At 36.0% G+C, this 23418-nt stretch overlaps 1 protein-coding gene across 1 annotated transcript in view; it reads left to right on the top strand.

Annotated features, from left to right (window-relative positions):
• Positions 1 to 3473: 3473 nt before the first annotated feature.
• Positions 3474 to 23418, top strand: part of KLHL1 (kelch like family member 1) — a 422085-nt gene continuing 402140 nt past the window's right edge. The window contains exon 1 of the mRNA XM_017523615.1: positions 3474 to 4765. Within this exon, the coding sequence (XP_017379104.1) occupies positions 4269 to 4765 (497 nt within the window). The 5' untranslated portion in view covers positions 3474 to 4268. The remainder of the gene's footprint in view (positions 4766 to 23418) is intronic.

Genomic DNA, 23418 nt, shown 5'->3' with positions numbered 1-23418 from the left:
AAATTACCAGTCTCCGGTATGTCTTTACAGCAGTGTGAAAATGGACTAATAAAATGTATATAGGTACATGTTATTAAAAATTAATCAAAGACAAATCACAGGAGCCATTATAAGGCATGAATTTTCTATTTGGAACATAATTAGCCATTTGAATGTTTTTGTTGAGTATTATCACATAGAAGCAAATTTCTAGATGTTGTAGGTTTGTCACAAAGATTCAAAAAATCAGAATCACTTTTCCTAGAAAAGTGTACATTTAATTGCATTTGTTTAGAAAATAGTCACTAAAAGTAAGAAGCTTTCTGTCTAGAAAATTCTTTAATCCTGCTATGGCATGAATTTTTGTCCCCTCCAAAACTCATGTTGAAATTTAATCTCAGTGGTGGCAGTATTGAGAGGTGGGCATTTTAGAGGTGATTGGATCTTGCGGCCAGAATGTCATGAATTAATGGATTATCATGGAAGTGGGATTAGTGGCTTTATGAGAAAAGGAAGAGGGACCTGAGAGAGCATGCTTAGCCCTCTTCCCATGTGATGCCTGTGCAGCTTCAGGACTCTGCAGAGTCCCCACCAGCAAGAAGACCTTCACCAGATGTGGCCCCTAGACCTTAGTCCTCTCAGCCTCCATGACTGTAATAAATTCCTTTTCTTTATGAATGACCCAGCTTCAAGTATTCTATTACAAGAAACAGAAAATGGAGTAAGAAAGATACAAAGCCAATTTTGCTTATTGTTTGAATATTTGAGTTGTAGAGAATTTCCGTGTGATATATTTTACACCCATGTTTGATTTAATAATTATGTGAAGAGTTTTGTATTTGTGTATTACAGTAAATACTTGAGCGTTCTACAGATTTTCCGTATCCTGATTAACGTTTTTTGCTTACACTGTTTCTGGAAACTATGGAGACCATATGGACATTCATTTGAAAGACTTTGATTGATTTAACTGACAGTTCAATTTAATTCAACAGCGTTAGAATAATTAAATCGGTTCTGTCTTTAAAACAAAGTGTAATGTGATTGTTAGGATTCTTAAAAGTGGTCTTTATTATGTCAATATTTTCTTGCCTATAAGCTTGGTTATCTTAAATCTTAATTCAATTGACTCACAAGTCAATTATTATTTACGGCTGGTTAAACAATCCTCTTTTGTGAGTTCCTCCAGCAAGCTACATGAACCAGTTCCTTCATATTTGTTACTAGTTTGCATTGAAATTAAGTGATCAATGAAAGTTTCTTATTTTGAATAATGGATAAACAAATTAATTAGTGCTGTATTTTACAACGTACATCTTTCAAGGATTTTATCTAATATGCCAAGTGAAGTCATGATATCCAAGCAAATTATTTTCCATCCTCCTTTCCTCCCTGCTTCTGTCTTTCCCTCCCTCCCAGTTTCTCCTTTCTTTTTCTCCATCTCTTCTCTTCCTTCTCACTTTCCTCTCTTTCTTCCATTATTTTGTTCTCCTTCCTTTTCTACAGTGCTGTAGCATGGTACCAGTCAAGTGAAAATAATATAGTCCTCTTTGTCGATCATTTCAGTTTAACATAACTTCATGCATAGTTTATTTTTTAAAATTCAACTTATTAAATGACAATATTTAGAATTTATTTAAATATATTCCCATGAAGAGTGATTTTTTTCAAACTTATATATTGTGCACACATTGACAAATATAGAAAATATCTATATTTACATAACAGATTAGAGCAGTGCTTCAAACATACTAAATGTTACTACAAGACTAACAAATAGGCATTATTCATCATCTGCTAAATGTGACAATATTTCTAATTCATCTTCCTTTATATCATAAATTAATCTTATGCCCTCTTTTGGGTCATATAAAATATTGTCCTTTAAACATATAACTTTTAGCAGTGGATTATTCTTTCTAGAACTGCAGAGAAGAAAGAAACTGCAAAATTGACTTTTAGAATAACAAATGAATTTTATATTACAGTTTTTGAATGGTGATGGATATTAACTAATGAAAAACATAGATGTAGAGACTTTAATTATGTTATTTTATATTATTTTAAATAAATCAAACGGGAAAATCCAAAAAGCACTAATTTCTATATAAATTAATTACATGCACTTCAACTTTCAACATTACTTCTGATGGAAACTTTTCTCTGTCCTGTTTGTAATGTTTAATTTCATACACTATTTTCTTCCCTAAGGGAAAGACTTACTTGATTACATTCTTGGATAAAAATGATCTGTCACCATTTTCGGCTTTAAAGGATTTTTTTTTTCTTTTTGCTTAAAAAACAAAAAACACTGAATACTGAGAGAAAAATCAAGGCACAAGGGATTGGAGTCCAGCCATTGTGGCATAAATCAATATTTAAGCACAATAGTGATTTTTATTCCCCTAAAAATAGGTCTTTTGTGTACTTAATTTCTTATTTTATTAAAATGTCCAAGTTTGTCTAAGGACTTCAAATTTAGCTTGGGTTTCTCGTTAAGTTTACAGCTCAACATTGGGGGTAACTGAACAGTAGTCTAACTGCACTTCAGTGGTTGATTCCTATGCTCTGTTGGGGGTTACTGAAACTGTGAATTTCATGAACAGACAACAATCATATTCCTGGTTGAGTTAGGGAATTCACTGCTTCCCTAGTCCCTTTGCCTTCAGCAAAGGTTACTGGGTTCTATTTTAATGGCTCATTAAAGGAAAGATGAAAAAATTCAAAGTAGTCATGTCCTGAAAGTGATCACAATCCTCACCATTCTAAATATAGATATAAGGGAAAAACACAGCTTCTCTAACCACCTATTTGCAAGATATTAGGTAGCCTTTGACTATTCTCATTTATTGCCTAAACTCTTCCATGCATTTTATACAATGATTTATGTACTAGAAGGTTATGCCTTGAAATTCTCTTTTATAATTTTACTCTGTTCTTGATTTACACTGATCACAGCTTTCATTCCGAGGCTACACACATACACCAAATGCACTGATTTTGCAAAACCCGTCCTCCGTGTTCAGATGCCCATCTTCAAATTTCTACCGTACGCCTCTGGCCCCAGGGGTGAAGCACTGCCTGGATGCGTTAATAGCAGAATCACAATGTGTCAGGGTGGTGGCATCATCACACTTCAGCTCCAGCATCCCTGTTTCTTCTGCGTCGCACTACAGAGAAACTAAGGCTAAAGGTTAAAGGATGCGGTTTATTAAATAATTCAAGCCATTAACCTGCAACCTGCAAACCAATGGCAGCCTATTAAGTTTACACTGCCATGATTCATGCTTAGTGTTTACTGATGCAAAAGGATAACGCCTGTTTTCTTTCCTTGTATTGCTACACAGTAATGTAGTGAGGAAGGAGAGTGAAAAAAGGTGACAAGACCCACACAAGGGGACAATAAGAGCAGCAGACTCACTTGCATAAAGAAGATTGAAGCCTTCCCTCCCTCCTTCCATCTCTCCGTATAGGCCCTAGTGCACATCTGCGTCACTTACGGGGGAGGAGGAGGCGCTGAGGCAGAGAGAAAATTGTACTGTGAGGACCTTGACAGCTTCACAGGCGGGCTTTTTCTTTTGCCTCCCTATATTTGCTAGAATATCTATTTTTCTCTTTACAAACTGACTATATAAAACCACCTCTTGTGGCATTGCAGAAAGCATTTGACTTTCTCAGCGCCACCCGGCAGGCTATCAGGGCATCCTTGGAAAGGCCAGGGACAGGGGCGCAGGTGCACCAAGAGAGCTGGCAGGGGGTACGCTTCCTCCAGACTTGGGGCTCTTTCTTTCTGCGCTCTCCAGACACTGAACTCTGAGCTGCGAGGACAGGAACGCAACCACCTTCCCTATTTAAGGCTCTGCCACTAACGCATCCCAGTGAGGTATATCCAGCTGCGGCTGCCTCCGGAGCTTCCGAGCGCTCAGACCTCCCTCCCTCGCGCATCTTCAGCCTCAGGGTCGTCCCTCCCCGCCATAACCACGGGGCTCCCGCGCGGGCATCGAGGATTCTCAGCCTTTGGCGTCCCACTCCTGCCTCTGCTCCCGCCTGGTGGTATCCCCACGCCCAGGTCCTGCGGACCCATTAGCTGCTGAACCGCGCGGTTTTGCCGTCCGCGCTCCAGCCTTCATCTGGCCGGGCGCGCAGCCCGCTTCCCGTCTTCTGGCTCTCGGGGTGCAGAGGGCGCATCCCACCTCTTCCTCCGCCCCCGGGCTCCACTGGCCTCCCCCACCTACTGGCCAGCCTACTCCCGCGTGAGCTACTAGCCTTTCGCCTTCTGTGCCTAAAGCATGTCAGGCTCTGGGAGAAAAGACTTCGATGTGAAGCACATCCTGCGACTCCGCTGGAAACTCTTCAGCCACCCGTCACCGTCCACCGGTGGCCCGGCGGGGGGCAGCTGCCTGCAACAGGACGGCAGTGGAAGCTTTGAGCATTGGGGACCCAGCCAGAGCCGCCTGCTCAAAAGCCAAGAGAGAAGCGGTGTGAGCACTTTTTGGAAGAAGCCTTCCTCTTCTTCCTCTTCCTCGTCCTCCCCGTCCTCTTCCTCCTCTTCTTTCAATCCGCTGAATGGCACCCTGCTTCCAGTGGCCACGAGGCTGCAGCAAGGGACTCCTGGGCAGGGCACCCAGCAGCCAGCCAGGACTCTCTTCTATGTGGAGTCCCTAGAGGAGGAGGTGGTGCCAGGCATGGACTTTCCTGGACCACACGAAAAAGGGCTGGTCCTCCAAGAGCTCAAAGTGGAGCCAGACAACTCGAGCCAGGCAACAGGTGAAGGATGTGGACCCAGGTACAGTAAGTCTCCGTGGGGCTTCCAAGCATCTCTCAATTTCCACCCATTTCTCCCTGTGTGCTCTTGTGGCTACTAAGTCTAAAATGTTTCAGGTTGAAAATGTGGGTTAAGAGATGCCAGCCTGGTTTTGATTGCTCAAGTTTTAATTTCATTAAAACTTTGCTCATTAATTTCTATTGGTTCACACACATCACTTTTCTTTTTGGAAGTTTTCAAAGTCATAGTCACCATTTGAACATACATGCATTTTTGTAAGTCTTCAGGTAGAATGGTTCTCCTATTCCTGAGATTGTGGTGTTCTTCTGTTATCTACTATCATTAAATTATATGAGTTTTTCCATTACCCGAAGGTGAAAATTTGCTTTACACATCATCAGAATGCATCTCATATATTGGTCTAGTAACTGACTTAGCATATTATCTAAGATCCCTGTGATTTGAATCTATTCCAGGAGTAATGAAGTGGACAAAATGAGGTTACTGGACAGCAACATTATTTTACCTCTTTTTGCTCCTGAAATACAGTTGTCTTATTCTCTGTCCCAGCTTCTCTTTTGGTCCTTCTACTTTGTGTTCACTTTTGAATTAAACTGTTATGGAGCCCCTTTGCATTTAGCTGTCGTGATTTGCTGGCTCAGTATTGAAATTCTGTCTCCTTCTTAAGCAGCTCAATATGTATTTCTAGTTTATTTCTAATAATATGCTTCTTTGTGTAGAGTTCTGCTACATTGAAGACTTATAGAAAATCCTTCATAGACATAAAACTCCCAAGTTTTACATTTTTAGAGAATTAATTCATTACTATTCTAAACCACATCATTACTAGTTTTGGAATATAGTCAGGATATGAAAGGATTTGCATTTAGATTCATGTGATATCAGAATACATTATTAAAGAAGTACAGGAGAAATAAAGGAAAATTATAATGAATATATTAAGAAATTTTAATTAATAACAAATCAGTAACAGAAGCATCTTTTTAAACTTTTGATTGATTGAATCAGTTTCTTATAGATTTGATTAAGTAGCAAAAAGAATATATAAAATTATGTATGTATAACATATATGTGTATATATGTGTGAGTGTATATATCTGTGCTCCCTAATTATGACATATGTAAAGTTACAGATTAAAAATTGCTCTTAAAAATTTTCAATGATATGCATCATATATATTTTAATTTTAATTTTAAGAGATTGAATATATTCTAATGTCACATTAAGGCATGTACTATAATGTAATATTATTTTAATGAGGGAGAAGTATAATCTGCAATCATCAAGTATGTCAATGGTTTTTCTCTATGTAGGAGACCTAAATATAAGTTTATCTATTATCCCATTAAGTGAGTTCTTTTATGAAAAAAATTATAACTTTGGGTATCATGAATACTATGAAGTTATTAAATGTTATTAAAAGTTATTTAATATGCTAGTTACCTATAATTTTAGAATTTAAAAAATCAAATGTATTGAAATTTTTATACCCTTTTGTTGAATAAATATAAACACTTTATAGGGGGGAGTTATCCAGAAACATTAAGCAATTCACCTTATATACTTAAAAGCAAACCAGGTTAAGTATTTACTAATTATTATTTTATTCTAACTGATAGTTTTGAGATTCCATCAGCTCAGAAAGAAACACATATATTATGTGTGTTTGTAAATTTTTTAAGTCTTTGAAAAAGCTCCTAGAAATATTAATGTTTCATATTTTCTTAAAGTTTGGTTTATACCAAATACATTTTAAAGTGAACAGGATATATTCAGCATTAGTAGTTTGTAAATACTTTCATGTAAGTTGGAGTTTTGAAAATATTAATGGAGTAGTGACTTAAGAAATTTTAATAAATTAACAAATATAAAATTAATAACAGAACCTATAGTTAGGAATAAAACATGAGACTTAACAAGTTTCTTGCTTTTGAAAATACTTTATTTTTATTCACAAAGGGTTGTGAGTGATAAAAATTCCTAAATTAACCCATGTAACAACCAAAATCATCTTTAGTATTGGAATCAAATTGTCTTATGAGATTTGGCAAGGGTAAACTATTGAAAATGAGGTTCAATTTTATTTTTAGTCTAGATTTTACTAGACAAATCAGTTAATACTGTATGTATTTGATGGATTTATGTGTTCTTAAACTTTCATAGAGAATTGGTTCTGTACTCATGATTGATTGAAAACCACACTAGTAAAACTAGCAATTAATCATTATCAGTATATAATATTTTAATATGCAGTAAAAGTAGGAGTCACTGCACAGAAAAGATAGCATTTCTAAAGTAAGAAACTGAATGGAAATTTTATTATCTTTTAAAAATGTATGCAAAATAATGAGTAATGTGGATTTATTTTTTTTCCATGACAGCACATCCAGAAAAGCTGCATAGTGCTTATGATGATCACTGAATACATAAACTATATGAACCGTGTGTGATAATTTTTGACACTTAGGTTATTATTATATCACCAAACAATGATGTCATGTTTAATAATGAGCATTGTGTTTTATAAATTCTGTCTTTTCTGCTGAATTAATCCTTACATATAAAACGTGAGTTGGCCCTTTCTCTGATGTTATATTTATTCATTTTATTGATCTCCTCTTTATTCATTTGGTTTCACACCAGTTAGAACATTGCTTTAGACAAGTATGACTAGCTCAGTTGAGTAAACTGGTTAGAACAGCAAGTGGAGGACATTTAGGGCAAAGCTGCTCACAATCTCAGAATTCTGGAAAGGTCAAATTATCATAGGCTTGAAACATAAAGGTAGTGGGAATATAGTGGTAAAGCAATTTAGGGTTGAATCCCAACCTTCATCCTATCTCACCTTACTAAACACCCATTACTTGCATCCCACCCTAAATGAATCTCAGTGCTCTACTGCCTTGACCACATAAACAATACTTTTTCTGTAATAGTTCACTGATTGATTCATCATTGATTTCTCGACTTCCCTATCTAAATATACATTAGAAAGTATATGATTTCCTGGATATTCAGATAACTGTATATTTTTGCTGTGGATATTTTTGCCCAAGATTCCATATGTAGTAAACTAAAACACCAAAGAGCAATATTTATATTCTTGCATTTTATAGCGATGTGAGTGGGAGAAGACATGTCATGTTTTAACTGCTTGCTTTTTAAGATTCTGAATTCTTACAGAGTGCAGTCATTTTATCCCATGGTTTTAACTACTATCCATAAACTGTATTTCCAGATTTGTATCTCTAAATCTAGCCCTCCCCTCTCCTGAACTGTAGTCTTACACAGCCACTCCTCTACTTGACCTCTTTGATGAATGTCATAGAGTCCATTCAAATATAACATGTACAGAATTGAGCTCTAAATCTTATTCTGTCTTGCTCAATTTCCTTCTACTCTGTTTCAGAGAATAGCTTTCTACAAATTAGTTTGTGTAAGTCAGAATTCCAGGATCACATTGGTCAATATCTTCTTTCTCCTCATTTTAAATATTCTTCTAAGAATTGCTGTTTTTGCTTAGAAAATCTTCCCTGTACATGTCCTACTTCTCTTCATAGCCATTGTCTGTACCCAATCTAAGCTACTCTCTTTTTTCAACTCTGGTTTTACAAATTCCATCCATTTTCACCTCCCCTCATTATCTTTGCCTCCTCAAGTTCATTCTCTACACTGAAGCCAATAAAATTACAAAGTAAGAATGCTGACTTATTTTTCTACATCCCTCACTCCCTCATTCTCCTTTTTCCCCACCAAAGGATTTGCACCACTCACTGATCACAATTTATACTATGGTCACCAACTGATTACAATCTATACCGTGGATGACCTGGTTGTCAATGACCTGTCCTTTGTTTGCTATGTAGGCCTTTCACTTACCAACCTTCCCCTTACCCTCTGTTTTCCAGACTTAATATCCTTCTCTAGAAGTTTTCACTGCCTTAGGACCTCACAAAGTTGATTCCCCTCTTTGCATAGAGAATATCCTTTCCTTAACAGCTCCCTTCCTGAGTTCAGCCCTATTCATCATAGAGACATCATACATAAGCATGCTGTACCTTTCCTAGGAAAGGAGTTCTTGATCACCCAAACAAATTCATCTCCTGTGTTTTGTGTACTTATAGTAACTGCTCTCTATTTTTGAAAAAAATTCTTATTGAATCTTGTAACCATATATTAATATCTGTGTTGATTTTGTCTGTATATCAGTGAACTTCCAAGTGGAGAGGAGTATGTCTGTTTTACTCATGATTCTACCCCTATCATGGAGCAAGTAGTTACTCAATAAATACTGTCAAATGAATAAATATTTGATATAATCATAGAGTGGCATTGATTAAGAACTTGCTTTTTGCCAGTTAGCATGTTGAATATTTATATATGTAAAAATTCATAACATCTTCAAATCCTGCTATATTTATGTATCCCTTTGGTATAATGATTACATAGATAAGAAGACTGAAATATGAGGAGGGTAATTAATTTTCTTAGAATCACAGACTTGAAAGTCATAAAGCTGGACTTTAACCCTTGCTATCTGACTCCAGTTACCATATTTTAGGCCATTTTGCCCAGTTGTATTTTTCTGTGCTTAGACAAACAAACAGAACAAAAGAAAAGAGGCAGCATCTGAGGTTATGGAGAAGCAATTTTCTTTTTCTCTTGCTGGAGATTGTGTTTGAATGTTTAAATAGAATTCTTAAAATAACAGTGGTGAAGAAGTTCTTGATAAGCTTCGCTCAAAGAAGACTTCTTAGCCCAAGTTAGAAAACATTCCATTATTTCCTGAATTATAGTTCATTCAGTGTATTTTATTTCATAATTAATCAATAATATGCAAATATAACCTAGAAATGGAGAGAAATAATTATTTTGGAGACCAAATGAGAGCTTTAGGATAGAAAATCTGCTTCTGAAAGTTGAAACCATTGATAAAGTATTGTCACTGAAAGAGAGCATGCAATAAAATCTCATGGAGGATAGTGGGACCTGCACCAGGCACTTGTTTAAAATAATAATCATCTCTGCTTCAGCCATGGGGAAAACCAACTTTGAAAATGATAAAGGACTACTTTCTCAGGAACGTGGTTCTCAAACTACACTTTTATAAAACTAAAGCGAAATAATATTAGTCTTTTTACCACCCCCTATTTTAGAGTGACAAATAATATAATGGAACACTCAATTTTACTTTTTTTTTTTTGCTAATTTATCCTAGGTTTCTATGTTACATAGTTTACTATTATTTAAACCAAAACTAGGAAAAATGATAGTTTCTTTGGGGAAAGCTTATTCTACCTATGTTAGGATGAATTTATCAATATGACGTGGTGTTCTACCCAGAAGCCCACAATATCTAGGCACCCTGCTCTCTGAGCAAATGTGTTTTAAAGAAACTGAAAAGATCACCAAAAAACCAGGTCTTTTGAGTTGGATTTGCAGGTACCAAAAACTCCAGAGCTACCTTTGAGAATGATATGAATATAAGTACAAGATGAAATAGAAATTTTTAAATTATAGCAATGAAACGTGAGTTGAAGGACAATATTCTATTTTTCTTCTGTAAATGTTTAATATTTTGTAAACTGTATATATTAACCTTTCTACGGTACTATTTCAAATCGTTTAGAAAAATAAACCCTACATATCTTATCAAATTCAACATCTGTCTAACATAGAATATAATATTAATCAGGTATTTGTGTTTGTTGGTCTCTTTTTCCAAGCCTCCAAAGATAATTTGTGTATCTTCGAATATGCTTCTTATGACTACATGTTAAGTCAAATTTTGATTATTCTGACCAAGAACTCCTATTGAATGTATAGAAAACTGTCATCTGTAGCATATGTTTGAGTTAAATCAAGTTTCTGAGCATAAAAATGGGCAGCATTTTAATCAAAGTCTCAGTGTACTTACCAATGCATCACATTATCAATTTTATTTTTCCATCTAAAATAACTTGAGGTATGTTTGCGGTAGTTGTAAGAAAACAAATGGTCTGAAATTTACATATTGGTTTAGATCAGATAAGGATTAGTTACTTTTCTTCATTTAAGATATTTAAAACCTTAAAGAAGAGATCCGATGAAGACACAGATAATCTGAGCAAAATTAAAGATGGTTTTGAACATCTTGAAATAAAATACAGACAGAAATCCTATTTTACTAAAAAGGCTTGATGCTGGCTACCTTTGCTGACTTTTCAGGATCTGTAAACAATGTAAATGTTAAAGAAAGATCCACAAAGGTAAGCTTCACCAGGGAAAATGATGTGCTATGATTTCAGGACTGCAAGAAAAATAAATTTTGAATGGAAAGCCTATGAGGCAGGTCATTTTGACCAAAAACCCTGTCACAGCAATGATGATTTTTAAGAATAATCTGAGAGTCTTCAATAATAATGAGAGGTGAAGTCAGTCTATATTAATTCTAAATTCAGACATTTTTATTCCTTAGGTATTTTATTCCTTAGGTAGTTTTGCCACAATTCCAATAAGGGATGATTATTGGAACTCTTTCAGTTAGGTTTCATACTTCACTTGTTGGTGATACTCTATCCTGGTAGATCCTCTTGCCACCATTTTTTCTAAGTGATATTGATAAACATTTGATCACGTAAATTAGCATTTAATCTTGACTGAAATTTGAAGGAATAACTTAAATTATACAATCAGAAAATTTGTATGGTTTATACTACAAGGGAAGAAAATAATCCAATTATTTTACAATTTTTGAAGAGGTGGATGTCAATACCTCTTTCAAAAAGAAAATAACTCTTTTTTGTTTGTTTGTTTGGTAGATTCTAATTAAATTCAAATGCCAAAAGGTCTCTTCAGGTCAGTATTTGCATATACCAGAACTTCAGAGAAAATGGAAAAATAGGTTATAAAAGTATTTTTATAACATATAGTTAAATTTATTAATATAAAACATTCTGAGATTCACCTTTGAATTCCACTATTTTTGGAAGTAAATATGTAGTCATTTTCAGTTGTAATAACATTTAAATAAGATTCCTACTTTTTCAGTCACTTTCCCTTTGATATACTATTAATAGTTTGTAATTTAAATAGACAAGTGTATAAAAATTGATACTCAGACATGAGTCATTTAGTTATCCACTGATGATTTATAAACATTTGCGTAATTTACTTTTCAAAAGCATGACATTTTTATCTGTCTGTTTTTACTATGTGGTTAAACATTGTGATAATCACTACAGAGTTTTATTCACTTTTCGTTTTTGTATGTTTTCTTTTAAATTTTAATTTTAGTTACGGGGGTAAATGTGCAGTTTGTTACATGGGTAAATTGCATGTCACAGGTGTTCGGTGTACAGATTATTTCAACACTCAGGTAATAAGCCTAGTACCCAGTAGGTGTTTTTTTTGATTCTCACCATCCTCTGATCCTCCACCCTCAAATAGGCCCCAGTGTCTGTTGTTCCCATCTGTGGTGTCCATGTGTATTCAGTGTTTAGCTCCCAATTATAAGTAAGAACATGAAGTTTTCTCTTTCTGCATTAATTCACTTAGGGTATTGGCCTCCAGTTCCATCCATGTCACTTTAAAGAATGTGATTTCATTTTATCAATTGCTGTGTAGTATTATATTGTATGTATGTACCACATTTTCTTTATCCAGCTGGTCATTGATGGGTATCTAGGTTGATTCCATGTCTTTGCTATTGTGAATACTATTACAAATAACATAGGAGTGTATGTGTCTTTACCATATAATGATTTGTATTACTTTGGGTATATACCAAACAATGGAATTGTTGGGTTGAATGAAGTTCTATGTTAAGTTCGTTGATAAATTGCCAAACTCCTTTCCACAGTGACTGAACAAATTTACCTTCCCACGGGTAGTATATAAGTGTTTCATTTTCTTTCCAACTTTGCCAGCATCTGTTATTTTTGACTTTTTAACTATAACTATTCTGACTTTTTAGTAATAGCTATTCTTAATTTTTGGCTTTTGTGAATGGAATGGTGTTCTTCATTTGGCTCTCAGCTTGGATGTTGTTGGTGTACAGGAATGCTAAGGATTTTAGTACCTTGATTTTTTTATCCCGAAATTTTGCTGAAACTGTGTATCAGATCTAGGAGCCTTTGTGAAGAAGCTATGGGGTTTTCTAGGTATGAAATCCTGTAATCTGTGAAGAAAGATAATTTTACTCCTCTTTTCCTATTTGGATGCCTTTTATTTTTTTCTCTTGGCTGATTTCTGTGGCGCAAATGTCCAGTACTATGTTGAATAAGAGTGGTGAAAGTTGACTTCCTTGTCTAGTTCTGGCTCCCAAGGGGAATGCTTTCAGTTTTTGCCCTTTCATTATGATGTTGTCTTTGGGTTCATCATAGATAGTTCTTATTATTTTGATATATGTTCGTTTAAAGCCTAGTTTGTTAAGGGTTTTAAACATGAAGCAATATTGAATTTTACTGAAAGACTTTTCATTATTTATTGAGATGATTATGTGGTTTTTGTTTTTAGTTCTGTTTTTGCAATGAATCACATTTTATGATTTGCATGTATTGAACCAACCTTGCATCCCAGGAATAAAGTATACCTGATGATGGTAAATTGCCTTTTTGATGTGCTGCATGATTTAATTTGCTAGTATTTTATTGAAGATTTTTGCCTCCATATCAATCAGAGTTATTAGCCTGAACTGTTCTTTTGCATTGTGTGTCTGCCAGGCTTTGGTATCAGAATGAGGCTAGCTTCCAATAAGTTAGGGAGTAGTTCCTCCTCCTCAGCTTTTTGAAATAGTTTCAGTAGGTTTGGTACCAGCTCTTATTTATACAATACATCTGGTAGAATTTGGCTGTGAATCCATCTGGTCTGGTCTAGGGATTTTTCTTGTTGGTCGGTATTACTGATTTAATTTCAAAACTTGTTTTTGGTATGTTCAGCGTTTCAATTTCTTCTCAGTTTCTTCCAGGTTTTCTAGTTTGCATGTAGAGAGCCATTCATAATAGCCTCTGAGGGAATTTTATTTATTTTTTTGTATTTCTGTGGGGTAGGTGATAATGTCTCCTTTTTCATTTCTGGTTGTATTTGGATCATCTCTCTTTTTTTTACTTTAGCTAATAGTCTATCAAACTGATTTATTACTTCAAAAAATGAAATTTTGATTTTGTTAATCTTTGTATGGCTTTCTGCTTTCAATTTTGCTCAGTTCAGCTCTGATTTTTTTTTTTTTTTTTTACTTGTGCCAGCTTTGGGGTTGGTTTACTCTTATTTGTTTATTCCTCTAGGTGTGATGTTCTTTAGTTAATTTAAAATCTTTCTAACTATTTTATGTGGGCATTTAACACTGTGTTTTCTTCTTTTACGGCCTTAGCTATGTCCCAGAGATACTAGTATGTTGTATCTTTTTTATTATTTTTAATAAATTGTTTAATATCTGCCTTAATTTCATTGCTTGCTCAAAAGTCATTCAGAAGTGACTTTCATAACTCCCATGCAATTGAATGGTTTTGAGATCTTCTTAACTATTGATTTCTATTTCTATTGCACTGTGGTCCAGGAAGGTGGTTGTTACAATTTTGGCTTCTTATATTTTTTGAGAATTGTTTTATGTCTGAGCATGTGGTTGATTATAGATTTTGTGCTTGTGCAGATGAGAAGAATGTATACTCTGTTGTTGGATTGACTCTCCTGCAGAGGTCTGTCAGGCCCATTTGGTCAAGTGCCAAATTCAGGTCCTGAATATTTTTGTTATTTTTCTGCCTCAGTGATCTGCTAATACTGTCAGTAGTGTTCTGAAGTCTTCACTTTTAGTGTATGGTTATCTGCATCTCTACATAGGTCTCTAAGAACTTGTTTCATAAATTTAGTTGCTCCAGTATTCTGTGCATATATATTTAGAATAGTTAAATGTTCTCATTGACTCAAACGCTTTATCACTATGTGAACTCCTTCTTTTTCCTATTAGACTATTATTTTAAAACTTGTTTTTTCTGAAATCAGAAAAGCAATGATTGCTTTTTCTGTTAGTTTTCCATTTGTTTGGTAGATTTTTCCCACCCCTTTACTTTGAACCTATGAGTGTCATTGCATTTGTGTTGAGTCTCTTGAAGACAGCATAAGGTAGCGTGCTGCTTCTTTATCCAACTTGCCACTCTGTGTCTTTTAAGTGAGATATTTAACCCATTTACATTCAAGGTTAGTATTGACATGTATGAATTTGATCCTGTTTTGGTGTTATTAGCTGGTCATTATGTTGATTTGATTGTGTAGTTGCTTTATCGTGTCAATGGAAATGTACTAAAGTGTGTTTTTGTGGCGACTGGTAATGATCTCCTGTTTTCATGTTTAGCACTTCCTTAAGGACTTTCTGTAAGGCAAGTCTGGTGGTAACAAATTTCCTTAGCATTTGCTTGTCTGAAAATCATTTTATTTCTCCTTTGCTTATGAAGCTTAATTTGGCTGGTTGTGCAATTCTTGATTGAAATTTCTTTTGTTTATAAATTCTGAGTACAGGCCCACATTTTCTGGCTTGTAGGCATTTTTCTGAAGAATACTCTGTTAGCCTGATGGGATTCCATATGTAAGTTACTGCCACTTCTTTCTAGCTACATTTATTTTTATTTTTATTTTTTTCTTTTGTGTTGATCTTAGAGAATCTGATAACTATGTATCTTTGGGGTGGTTGTCTTGTATAGTATCGCTCAGGTGTTCTCTGAATTTCCTAATTTTGAATGCCAGCCTCTCTAGTGAGGCTGGGGAAACTTTGGAGATAATATCATCAAATATGTTTGCAAGTTGCTTGCTCTCTCACCCTCTCTTTCAGGGACACCAATGTGTTGTCATTTTGGTCCTGTTGCATAATTTCTCATAAATTTTGTTCATCCTTTCTCACTCTATAATTTTGTCTGACTGAATTGATTTGGATAAGTAGTCTTCAAGCTCTGAGATTATTTCCTTAGCTTGCTCTGTGCTGCTGTTAACACATGCAATTGTATTGTTAAATTCCTGTAGCGAGTTTTTCAGCTTTATCGTGTCAGTTTGGTTCTGTCTTAAAATGATGATGTTTGTCTTTCGGCTCCTGTATCATTTTACTGAATTCCTTGAATTTATTGGATTGGGTTTCAACTTTATCCTGAACTGATAAAGTAATTTCTGATTGTCACAAGAACATACACTGATCTTCATTGCCATTCAGATTCTTAATTCTAAGTCTGTTATTTCAGCCATTTCAGCCTGATTAAGAGTCATTGCTAGAGATCTAGTGCAGGCATTTGGAGGTAAGAAAACATTATGGATTTATGAGTTGCCAGAGTACTTGAAGTAGTTCTTCCTCATCTTTGAGGCCTGATGTCCTTTGGTTTTTGATGTTTCTGTTGTTTGGATAAAGCTTTTTGATTTTATATTCTTTGATGCCCTTGAGGGATTGACCATGGTATAAGTTGGTTTCAATTGACTGGCTTTGTTTATGGATGACTTTGAGGCACCCAGGTTCAGCTCCACGCTTCCAAGTTCCATGACTTAACCCTGAGGGACCGGTACCAGACCCATGGCATTGTTCTCTGGTTCCTCAATCTTAAGCACCTGCTGCTCTAGAGGAGCCAAGGTGTTAATCCTCTACTGGCAAAAGCTCTCAGATGGGGGACTCTGGCAAAAGTGCTTCATCAGGACAGCAGTGCAGCATGGCCCAAGTGTGTACATGGACTGAAATCAGTGGAGTGATGATGCAGTGGGGCATGACATTTTCATACCATAAATATTTTATTCTGTTTTGTAATGGTTTTGATTATATCAGTAAATAATTGTTAGCGTTATGAATGTGCTCATTTCTATCTGGAAATTAGAAAATTTAAAAGAAGCAATTAAAATTTCAAAAAACCCTGAGTCAACTAATATTTGAATTATTTTATTAAAATCAGGATAAAAGAACTAAAACCATTGCCATATGTTGAGTAGCAAAGCAGCGATTGGACTTACTCTTACCTGAGGCAACAACAGCAAATAAGGAAGAAGGAAAGAGAGGTAGGAAGGTAAAGAGGGAGTGAGGGAGGGAAGAATGTAAAAAGAAAAGAAAAGGAAGTGGGAAGGAAGAAATGAAGAAAGGGAAGGAAGGAAGGTGCAAAAAGAAAGAAGAGAAAAGAAAGAGAAGAAAGAGTAGATGGGTTGGAGGGAGGGAGGCAGAAAGGAGGAGGAAGACAGAAGGGAGAGAAGGAAGAGGGGCATAAAGGAAGGACAAAAGAATTTTTTTAAGACACTTGATATCAGGCACTAAAGAAGAGTGATTTCTGAGACATGATATTAAAAAAAATGAGACAGCCTGAAGATTGCCCAAGCTTACTGTCTAGAAGGAGATTCTCTCTAGACAGACACAAGTAAAATGATGCTGTTTGGCAATGTCTATACAAAGAAATGAAGAACAGCAGAAATGACAACTATATGGGCAAGAAAATCTTTTAAAATTATGTAAATCTGGTAGATTTTAAAGGTAATTAAAAATTGAAACAAAACAGTCACTGATATAGGAAAGGGCAAATACAAATAAGAAGTTTGAGATCAACCTGGCCAACATGGTAAAACCCTGTCTCTACTAAAAATACAAAAATTAGCTGGGCATGGTGGTGGGTGCCTATAATCCCAGCTACTCTGGAGGCTGAGGCAGGAGAATTTCTTGAACCAGGAAGACAAAAGTTGCAGTGAGTGGGAGATCATGGCATTTTACTCCAGTCTGGGCAAAAAGAGAGAAACTCTGTCTCAACAAAACAAAACAAAATGTGATAACCAGCCTAGATTGAAGGGATGGAGTTGAGTATCAAGGAGGATCAAGGCTATAAGAAATCATAGGACAAAGTGCCAAGCAGGAGACTGTTACACAGAGAGAAAACTCTAGAAACCTGTGAAGGGTTCATTGAGTATTAAGCAGATCAATATCCAGTAGAATAATGACAGATACATGTGTTTAAAGAAACTTCCCAAAACATTGATAAATAGAAAAATATTAAAATATCCATAAAAATATAGAGAGATAAAAATAAGGATGATGGGACATTTCTCATTGGCAGGGGTGCAAATGAGAAGACGGTGGAGCATTTTTATGGTAGTGTAAGGAATAAAAAGAACTGTCCTTATAGAATTCTATATACATTCAAAGTATTTTTTTTTTTTTTTTTTTTTTGAGACAGAGCTTTGCTCTTGTTACCCAGGCTGGAGTGCAATGGCGCAATCTCGGCTCACTGCAACCTCCGCCTCCTGGGTTCAGGCAATTCTCCTGCCTCAGCCTCCTGAGTAGCTGGGATTACAGGCATGTGCCACCATGCCCAGCTAATGTTTTGTATTTTTAGTAGAGACGGGGTTTCACCATTTTGACCAGGATGGTCTCGATCTCTTGACCTCGTGATCCACCCGCCTCGGCCTCCCAAAGTGCTGGGATTACAGGCGTGAGCCACCGCGCCCGGCCCAAAGTATTTTTTCAGACTTAGGACTAAATAATATTTTCAGACATGTGTATGGTTACAATACCTTATTAGCAGCAGATGTGCTGTACAAGATGTATCCTTCAGACACAAGTAAAATGATGCTATTTGACAATGTCTATACAAAGAAATGAAGAACAGCAGAAATGACAACTATATGGGCAAGAAAATCTTTTAAAATTATGTAAATCTGGTAGATTTTAAAGGTAATTAAAAATTGAAACAAAACAGAAAATTACATTGTGAAGTTTTTACTATAAGTGTAAAATGACTATATGACAACAATAGCATTAATACTGTAAGAGAAGAAGATATAATAATGTAAGGTTCTTATATTAAATGAGAAGTGATACATCATTTGAAGGTAGTCTAAGGAATGCATTATAAATAATAAAACAACCACTAAAATAATGATACAATTGGGGCTGGGTGCAGTGGCTCATAGCACTTTGGAAGACTGAGGCAGGCATATCACCTGAGGTTGGGAGTTTGTGACCAGCATGACCAACATGGAAAAACCCTGTCTCTACTAAAAATATAAAAAATTAGCTGGATATGGTGGCACATGCCTGATCCCAGCTATCTAGGGGGGCTGAGGTAGGAGAATCACTTGAAACCAGGAGGCGCAGGTTGTGGTGAGCCAGGATTGTGCCATTGCACTCCAGCCTGGACAGCAAGAGCAAAACTCCATCTCAAAAAATAAAATAAAATAAAAAATAATAATAATACAATAAAAAAGTAATAAATCAATAAATAAGAGAAAATGAGCTCATACAATTATTCAATTAATTTTAAAAAGATAAAGAGAAAATGAGGACAAAGAAAAGATGGAACAATCAGAAAACACAATAATACTCTGACCTTGCTATGTCAATCATTGCATTTAGAGAAATTGGTGTGCAGCTTCATAATAAAAAGGCAGAGAAAGCCAGATTGTACAACAAAGATCCTTATGCTGCCTACAAGAAATTTATATTAATAAACACACAAATTGGTTAAAAGTAAAAGTATAATAAATTTTGTATGCTAAACTACTAGAAAGAAAGCAGGTAGACATACTGATACTAAATTATATCTTAGAGTGGTAGCCCCCACCTTTTTGGCACCAGAGACTGATTTAATAGAAGACAATTATTCCATGGATGGGGTAGAAGGATGGTTTCAGGATTAAACTGTTTCACCTCTGACCATCAGATGTTAGATCCTCATAAGGAGTGTGCAACCTAGATCTTTTGCATGCACATTTCAAATAAGGTTCACATTCCTATGAGAATCTAATGCCACTGCTGATCTGGCATTAGCAGTGAATAAGTATAGTCTTTGTGAACAAAGACTGTATTTTGTTTTGTTCACACACTGCTATAAAGACATACCTGAAACTGGGTAATTTATAAAGAAAAGAAGTTTAATTGGCTCATGGTTTTATGGGATATACAGGCTTCTGCTTCTGAAGAAGCCTCAGGAAACTTACAATCATGGTGGAAGGCACAGGGGAAGCAGGCATATTTACATGGCCAGCAGGAGGAAGAGAGCTAGGGAAGGGGAAAGTGCTACACACTTGTAAATACTCAGATCTGTGAGAACTCACCATCAGGAGAAAAGCAAGGGGAACCTCTGCCCCATGATCCAATCATCTCCCACCAGGCCTATCCTCCAACACTGAGGATTATAATTCAACATGAGGTTTAGGTGGAGACACAGAGCCAACCCATATCAACTGTCAATCCAAAAAACTGAATCTCTGAAAAACCTACAGGTAAATCACAACATTAGAAGACTATGTTCATTGTAAGATCAGGAAGAGATGAGGATGTATTTTTTATCACTTTTATTCAACATTGTATTTGGAATGCTTTGTTCAATAAAAATGCAAAAAGAATAACATGTATTTTAAAAAATAAATAAAACTTTTTATTTGAAGATAAATTGATCATCTGTAAAAATGAAGAAATAAAACTATTTGCAGATACAATTGTCTATAAAAGAATGGATGAAATCAAAGAAATGTAGCAAGTTTAGCAGAGTGGCAGGATACAGAATAAACATACAAATTCAATTGGATTTCTGTAAATTAAAAGTGAAAAATTGGAAATTTATTTATAAAAATGATACATTTTATAAAATTAAATTATGAAATAATAAATATGAGAAAAAATGAAGACTCATACACTGAAAAACATACTAAAAGAAAGAGCCACATAATGGGGAAATATTAATATATAATGTTCATAGATCAGAAGACTCGCTATTAATGTGTTACTTGTTCTCCAGTTCTATAAAATGAGCATATCACTGAAGAAAATTTTTGCATGTTTTTCTGGTACAAATTAATGAGTTCTCAAAATTCACATAAAAGTTCAAATGACCTATAATAAACAAAAGAATTTTTGGAAAAATTGAAAACTGGGAGTAACACTCCTGATTTCCAGACTTGTTACTAAGTTACATTAATCAACATAGTGCTGTATAAGAGTAAGAATATATAAATGGATCAAGAATAGTTGAATAGATTTTTAATAGGCATATAATGAAATATTACTTTGCCATAGGAAAGGTTAAACAACTTTATAATTAAAACTTAGTTTAAAAAAAAAAACAGTTTAATGGAAGTTGTTCATTAGTTTAATGTTTAAAATAATGTTTAATCTTAGTTTAATTAACAACTTTCATTAAACTAAGATTAAATGAGACAAAAAGCTTACTGTGTTGTTTATTTCTTTTTAAAGTTTATTGTAAGTCACATAAACGTATTCATTGTATTTATTACGCTTACTTTGCATACAAATGTAAATCTAACTTGCTAAGAATCATGTATTGGAGACAAACACTTCTTGAGTTCGGTACATGGCCCAAAGTCATCCATTACACTTACTTTGCATAATTTGATGCTGAAATATGTACACTGAGTCCTGCTGCCCTCTTCTTGATAGGAGATGAGAAAGAGGGAAGTTGAAATAGTTTTCTAGTAAGTATCTCTGCACAGAAGGCTTCGCTGTGTAACCATAGAAGCCTTTTTTCCTTTATCTTCATTGCCAATACTAGATGAACAATGGGAAGTAAGAATACTGCTCATGACCTTTACATTAATGGGGTGGAATTTTACAATATAAGTTCTGTGACAGAGGGAAGAGAAAGAATGAATTTTTACTTGTATAGAATGTCTTGAATAATAGTAGTGTCCACTACATAGTGCAGTTTACCAAAATGTGTATTATGTGATCACATTGTAGTAAGACTTAAAAAACTTCTCGTGTTTGTTTATATTAGAATAGTGTAGGTAAAATGCCACTTTTTAAAATATCTGTTACCAGAAAGTTATAAGAATCTTTTCTGTGTTCTTGACATGTTACACTGAAGTTCATTGCTATTATTTTTTGAGTAAGAAGCTAAAAGTTGAAAAAAAAAAGTTAATTTATGAAATACTAATTATAAAGCATGTGATCCATCTCAATATTAGATGTAGTATCTTAGGTGTCCCAAAAAAATGGAAAATTTGCCATCTAGTGCTTGTTTATTCACACTGAAGCTACCTGGTCTCTTAAAAAACATAAGAGATGATCAGCAATTAAAACTGTAATATAGGAATGATACAAGATGGTCATTTAGGAACAGCTCAGGATTGCAGCTCCCAGTGAAAGCGCAGAGGGTGAGTGCACGCCGCATTTTTATTGCCCACAGACTAGGAAATTCCCAGGTGGAGGAGCCCCATGGGTCAACAGTGCAGCTGTTTCGGCCAGCACAGCTGTGTTGGCCAGTGTGGCTGTGTCGGCCGGCGCCGCTGCTTTGCCCCGTGCGGCTGCTTTGTCAGCACCCTGGCGCAGTGGTTCTCCATAGAAAATACATTGTTCCGGGTGCCCTTTTGGCTGGTGATTGGAGCCACGGGAAGTCGCCCATTCATCTGTTTAAAAAGGGCACTGAACAGGGAACCAGGACAGTAGATTCCAGGGCAAAAACAGCGCCACGAATCTCAGTGCCACTGTTTAAGCCAGCGCAGTGAGTTGCCACATGGGAAAACACACAGATCCCGGAGCCTCTTCAACAGGTGACTGGAACACCAACTTAAAATTTAAAAAAAAAAAAAGGCTCTGAGGCAGGGAGCCAGGCAATCAGGCTCGGCTTGTCCCACCCTCACAAAAGAACAGCAATCAGAAACTCTCTGTGTTGAGAGTTTCACAGCAAGCGCAGCTGAACCCGGGACAGTTCAGCTCTGTGGGGGAGGGGTGTCCACCATTACCAAGGCACTCCTACACTACGTAGGCAGTGAGCCAATGCTGAGGCAGCCCGCCGTTGCCAAGGCAACCTGCCATTACAGAGAGAGTCAGCCAATACAGAGGTGGGCCACCATTGCCGAGGCAGTTCTAACAACACCCATATAAACAGAACTGCAGGGAAGCTCACTCGGTAGCTGGTCGGAGCCCACAGCAGCTCAGCAAAGCCTCTACAGGCAGACAGTGACTAGGCTGCCTCATTGCTGGGCAGGGCAGCTCTGAAGGAAAAAAAAAATGAAGGCAGCAGCACAATGGAAGCTCATAAATAAAGCACTAAATCCCTGGGACAGAGCACCTGGGGACAAAAAGCGGTTTATGAGTTCTGCTGCAGCAGACCTAAATGTACCTGCACAGCAGCTCTGAATGAACAACGGAGCTCACAGCTCAGCATTTGAGCTCCTATAAAAAACAGACTATCTCCTCAAGCAGCTCCTTGACCCCTGTATATCCAAAGAGCCACCTCATAAAGGAGAGATCAGACTGACACTTGGTGGGTATCCTTCTGGGACAAAGATAGCAGAAGAAGAAAACTGGTAGCAACCATTACTGTACTGCAGCTGCTGCAGGTGATCCCCAGGCAAGCAGGACCTGGAGTGGACCTCAGCAGACCTACAGCAGAGGGGCCAGACTGTTAGAAGGAAAACTAAGAAACAAAAATAACCTCATCATCAACAAACAGAACGTCCACTCAGAGACCCAATCTGAAAGCCAGCAACTACAAAGACAACAGGTGGATAAACCCATAAAGATGGGAAGAAACCAGTGCAAAAAGGATGAAAACACCCGAAACCAGTACACTTCTCCTCCTATAAGGGTTCACAACTCCTCATCAGCAAGGGAACAAGGTTGGATGGAGAATGAGTGTGATGAAATGACAGAATCAGACTTCAGAAGGTGGGTAGTAAGAAACTTCTGTGAACTAAAAGAACATGTTCTAAC

The sequence above is a fragment of the Cebus imitator genome, unplaced genomic scaffold (genome assembly GCF_001604975.1).
Source record: "Cebus imitator isolate Cc_AM_T3 unplaced genomic scaffold, Cebus_imitator-1.0 Scaffold29, whole genome shotgun sequence".
Lineage (NCBI taxonomy): Eukaryota > Metazoa > Chordata > Mammalia > Primates > Cebidae > Cebus > Cebus imitator.
The sequence above is the reverse complement of the archived record's forward strand: the minus strand, read 5'-3'. Positions and strand labels throughout refer to the sequence as shown.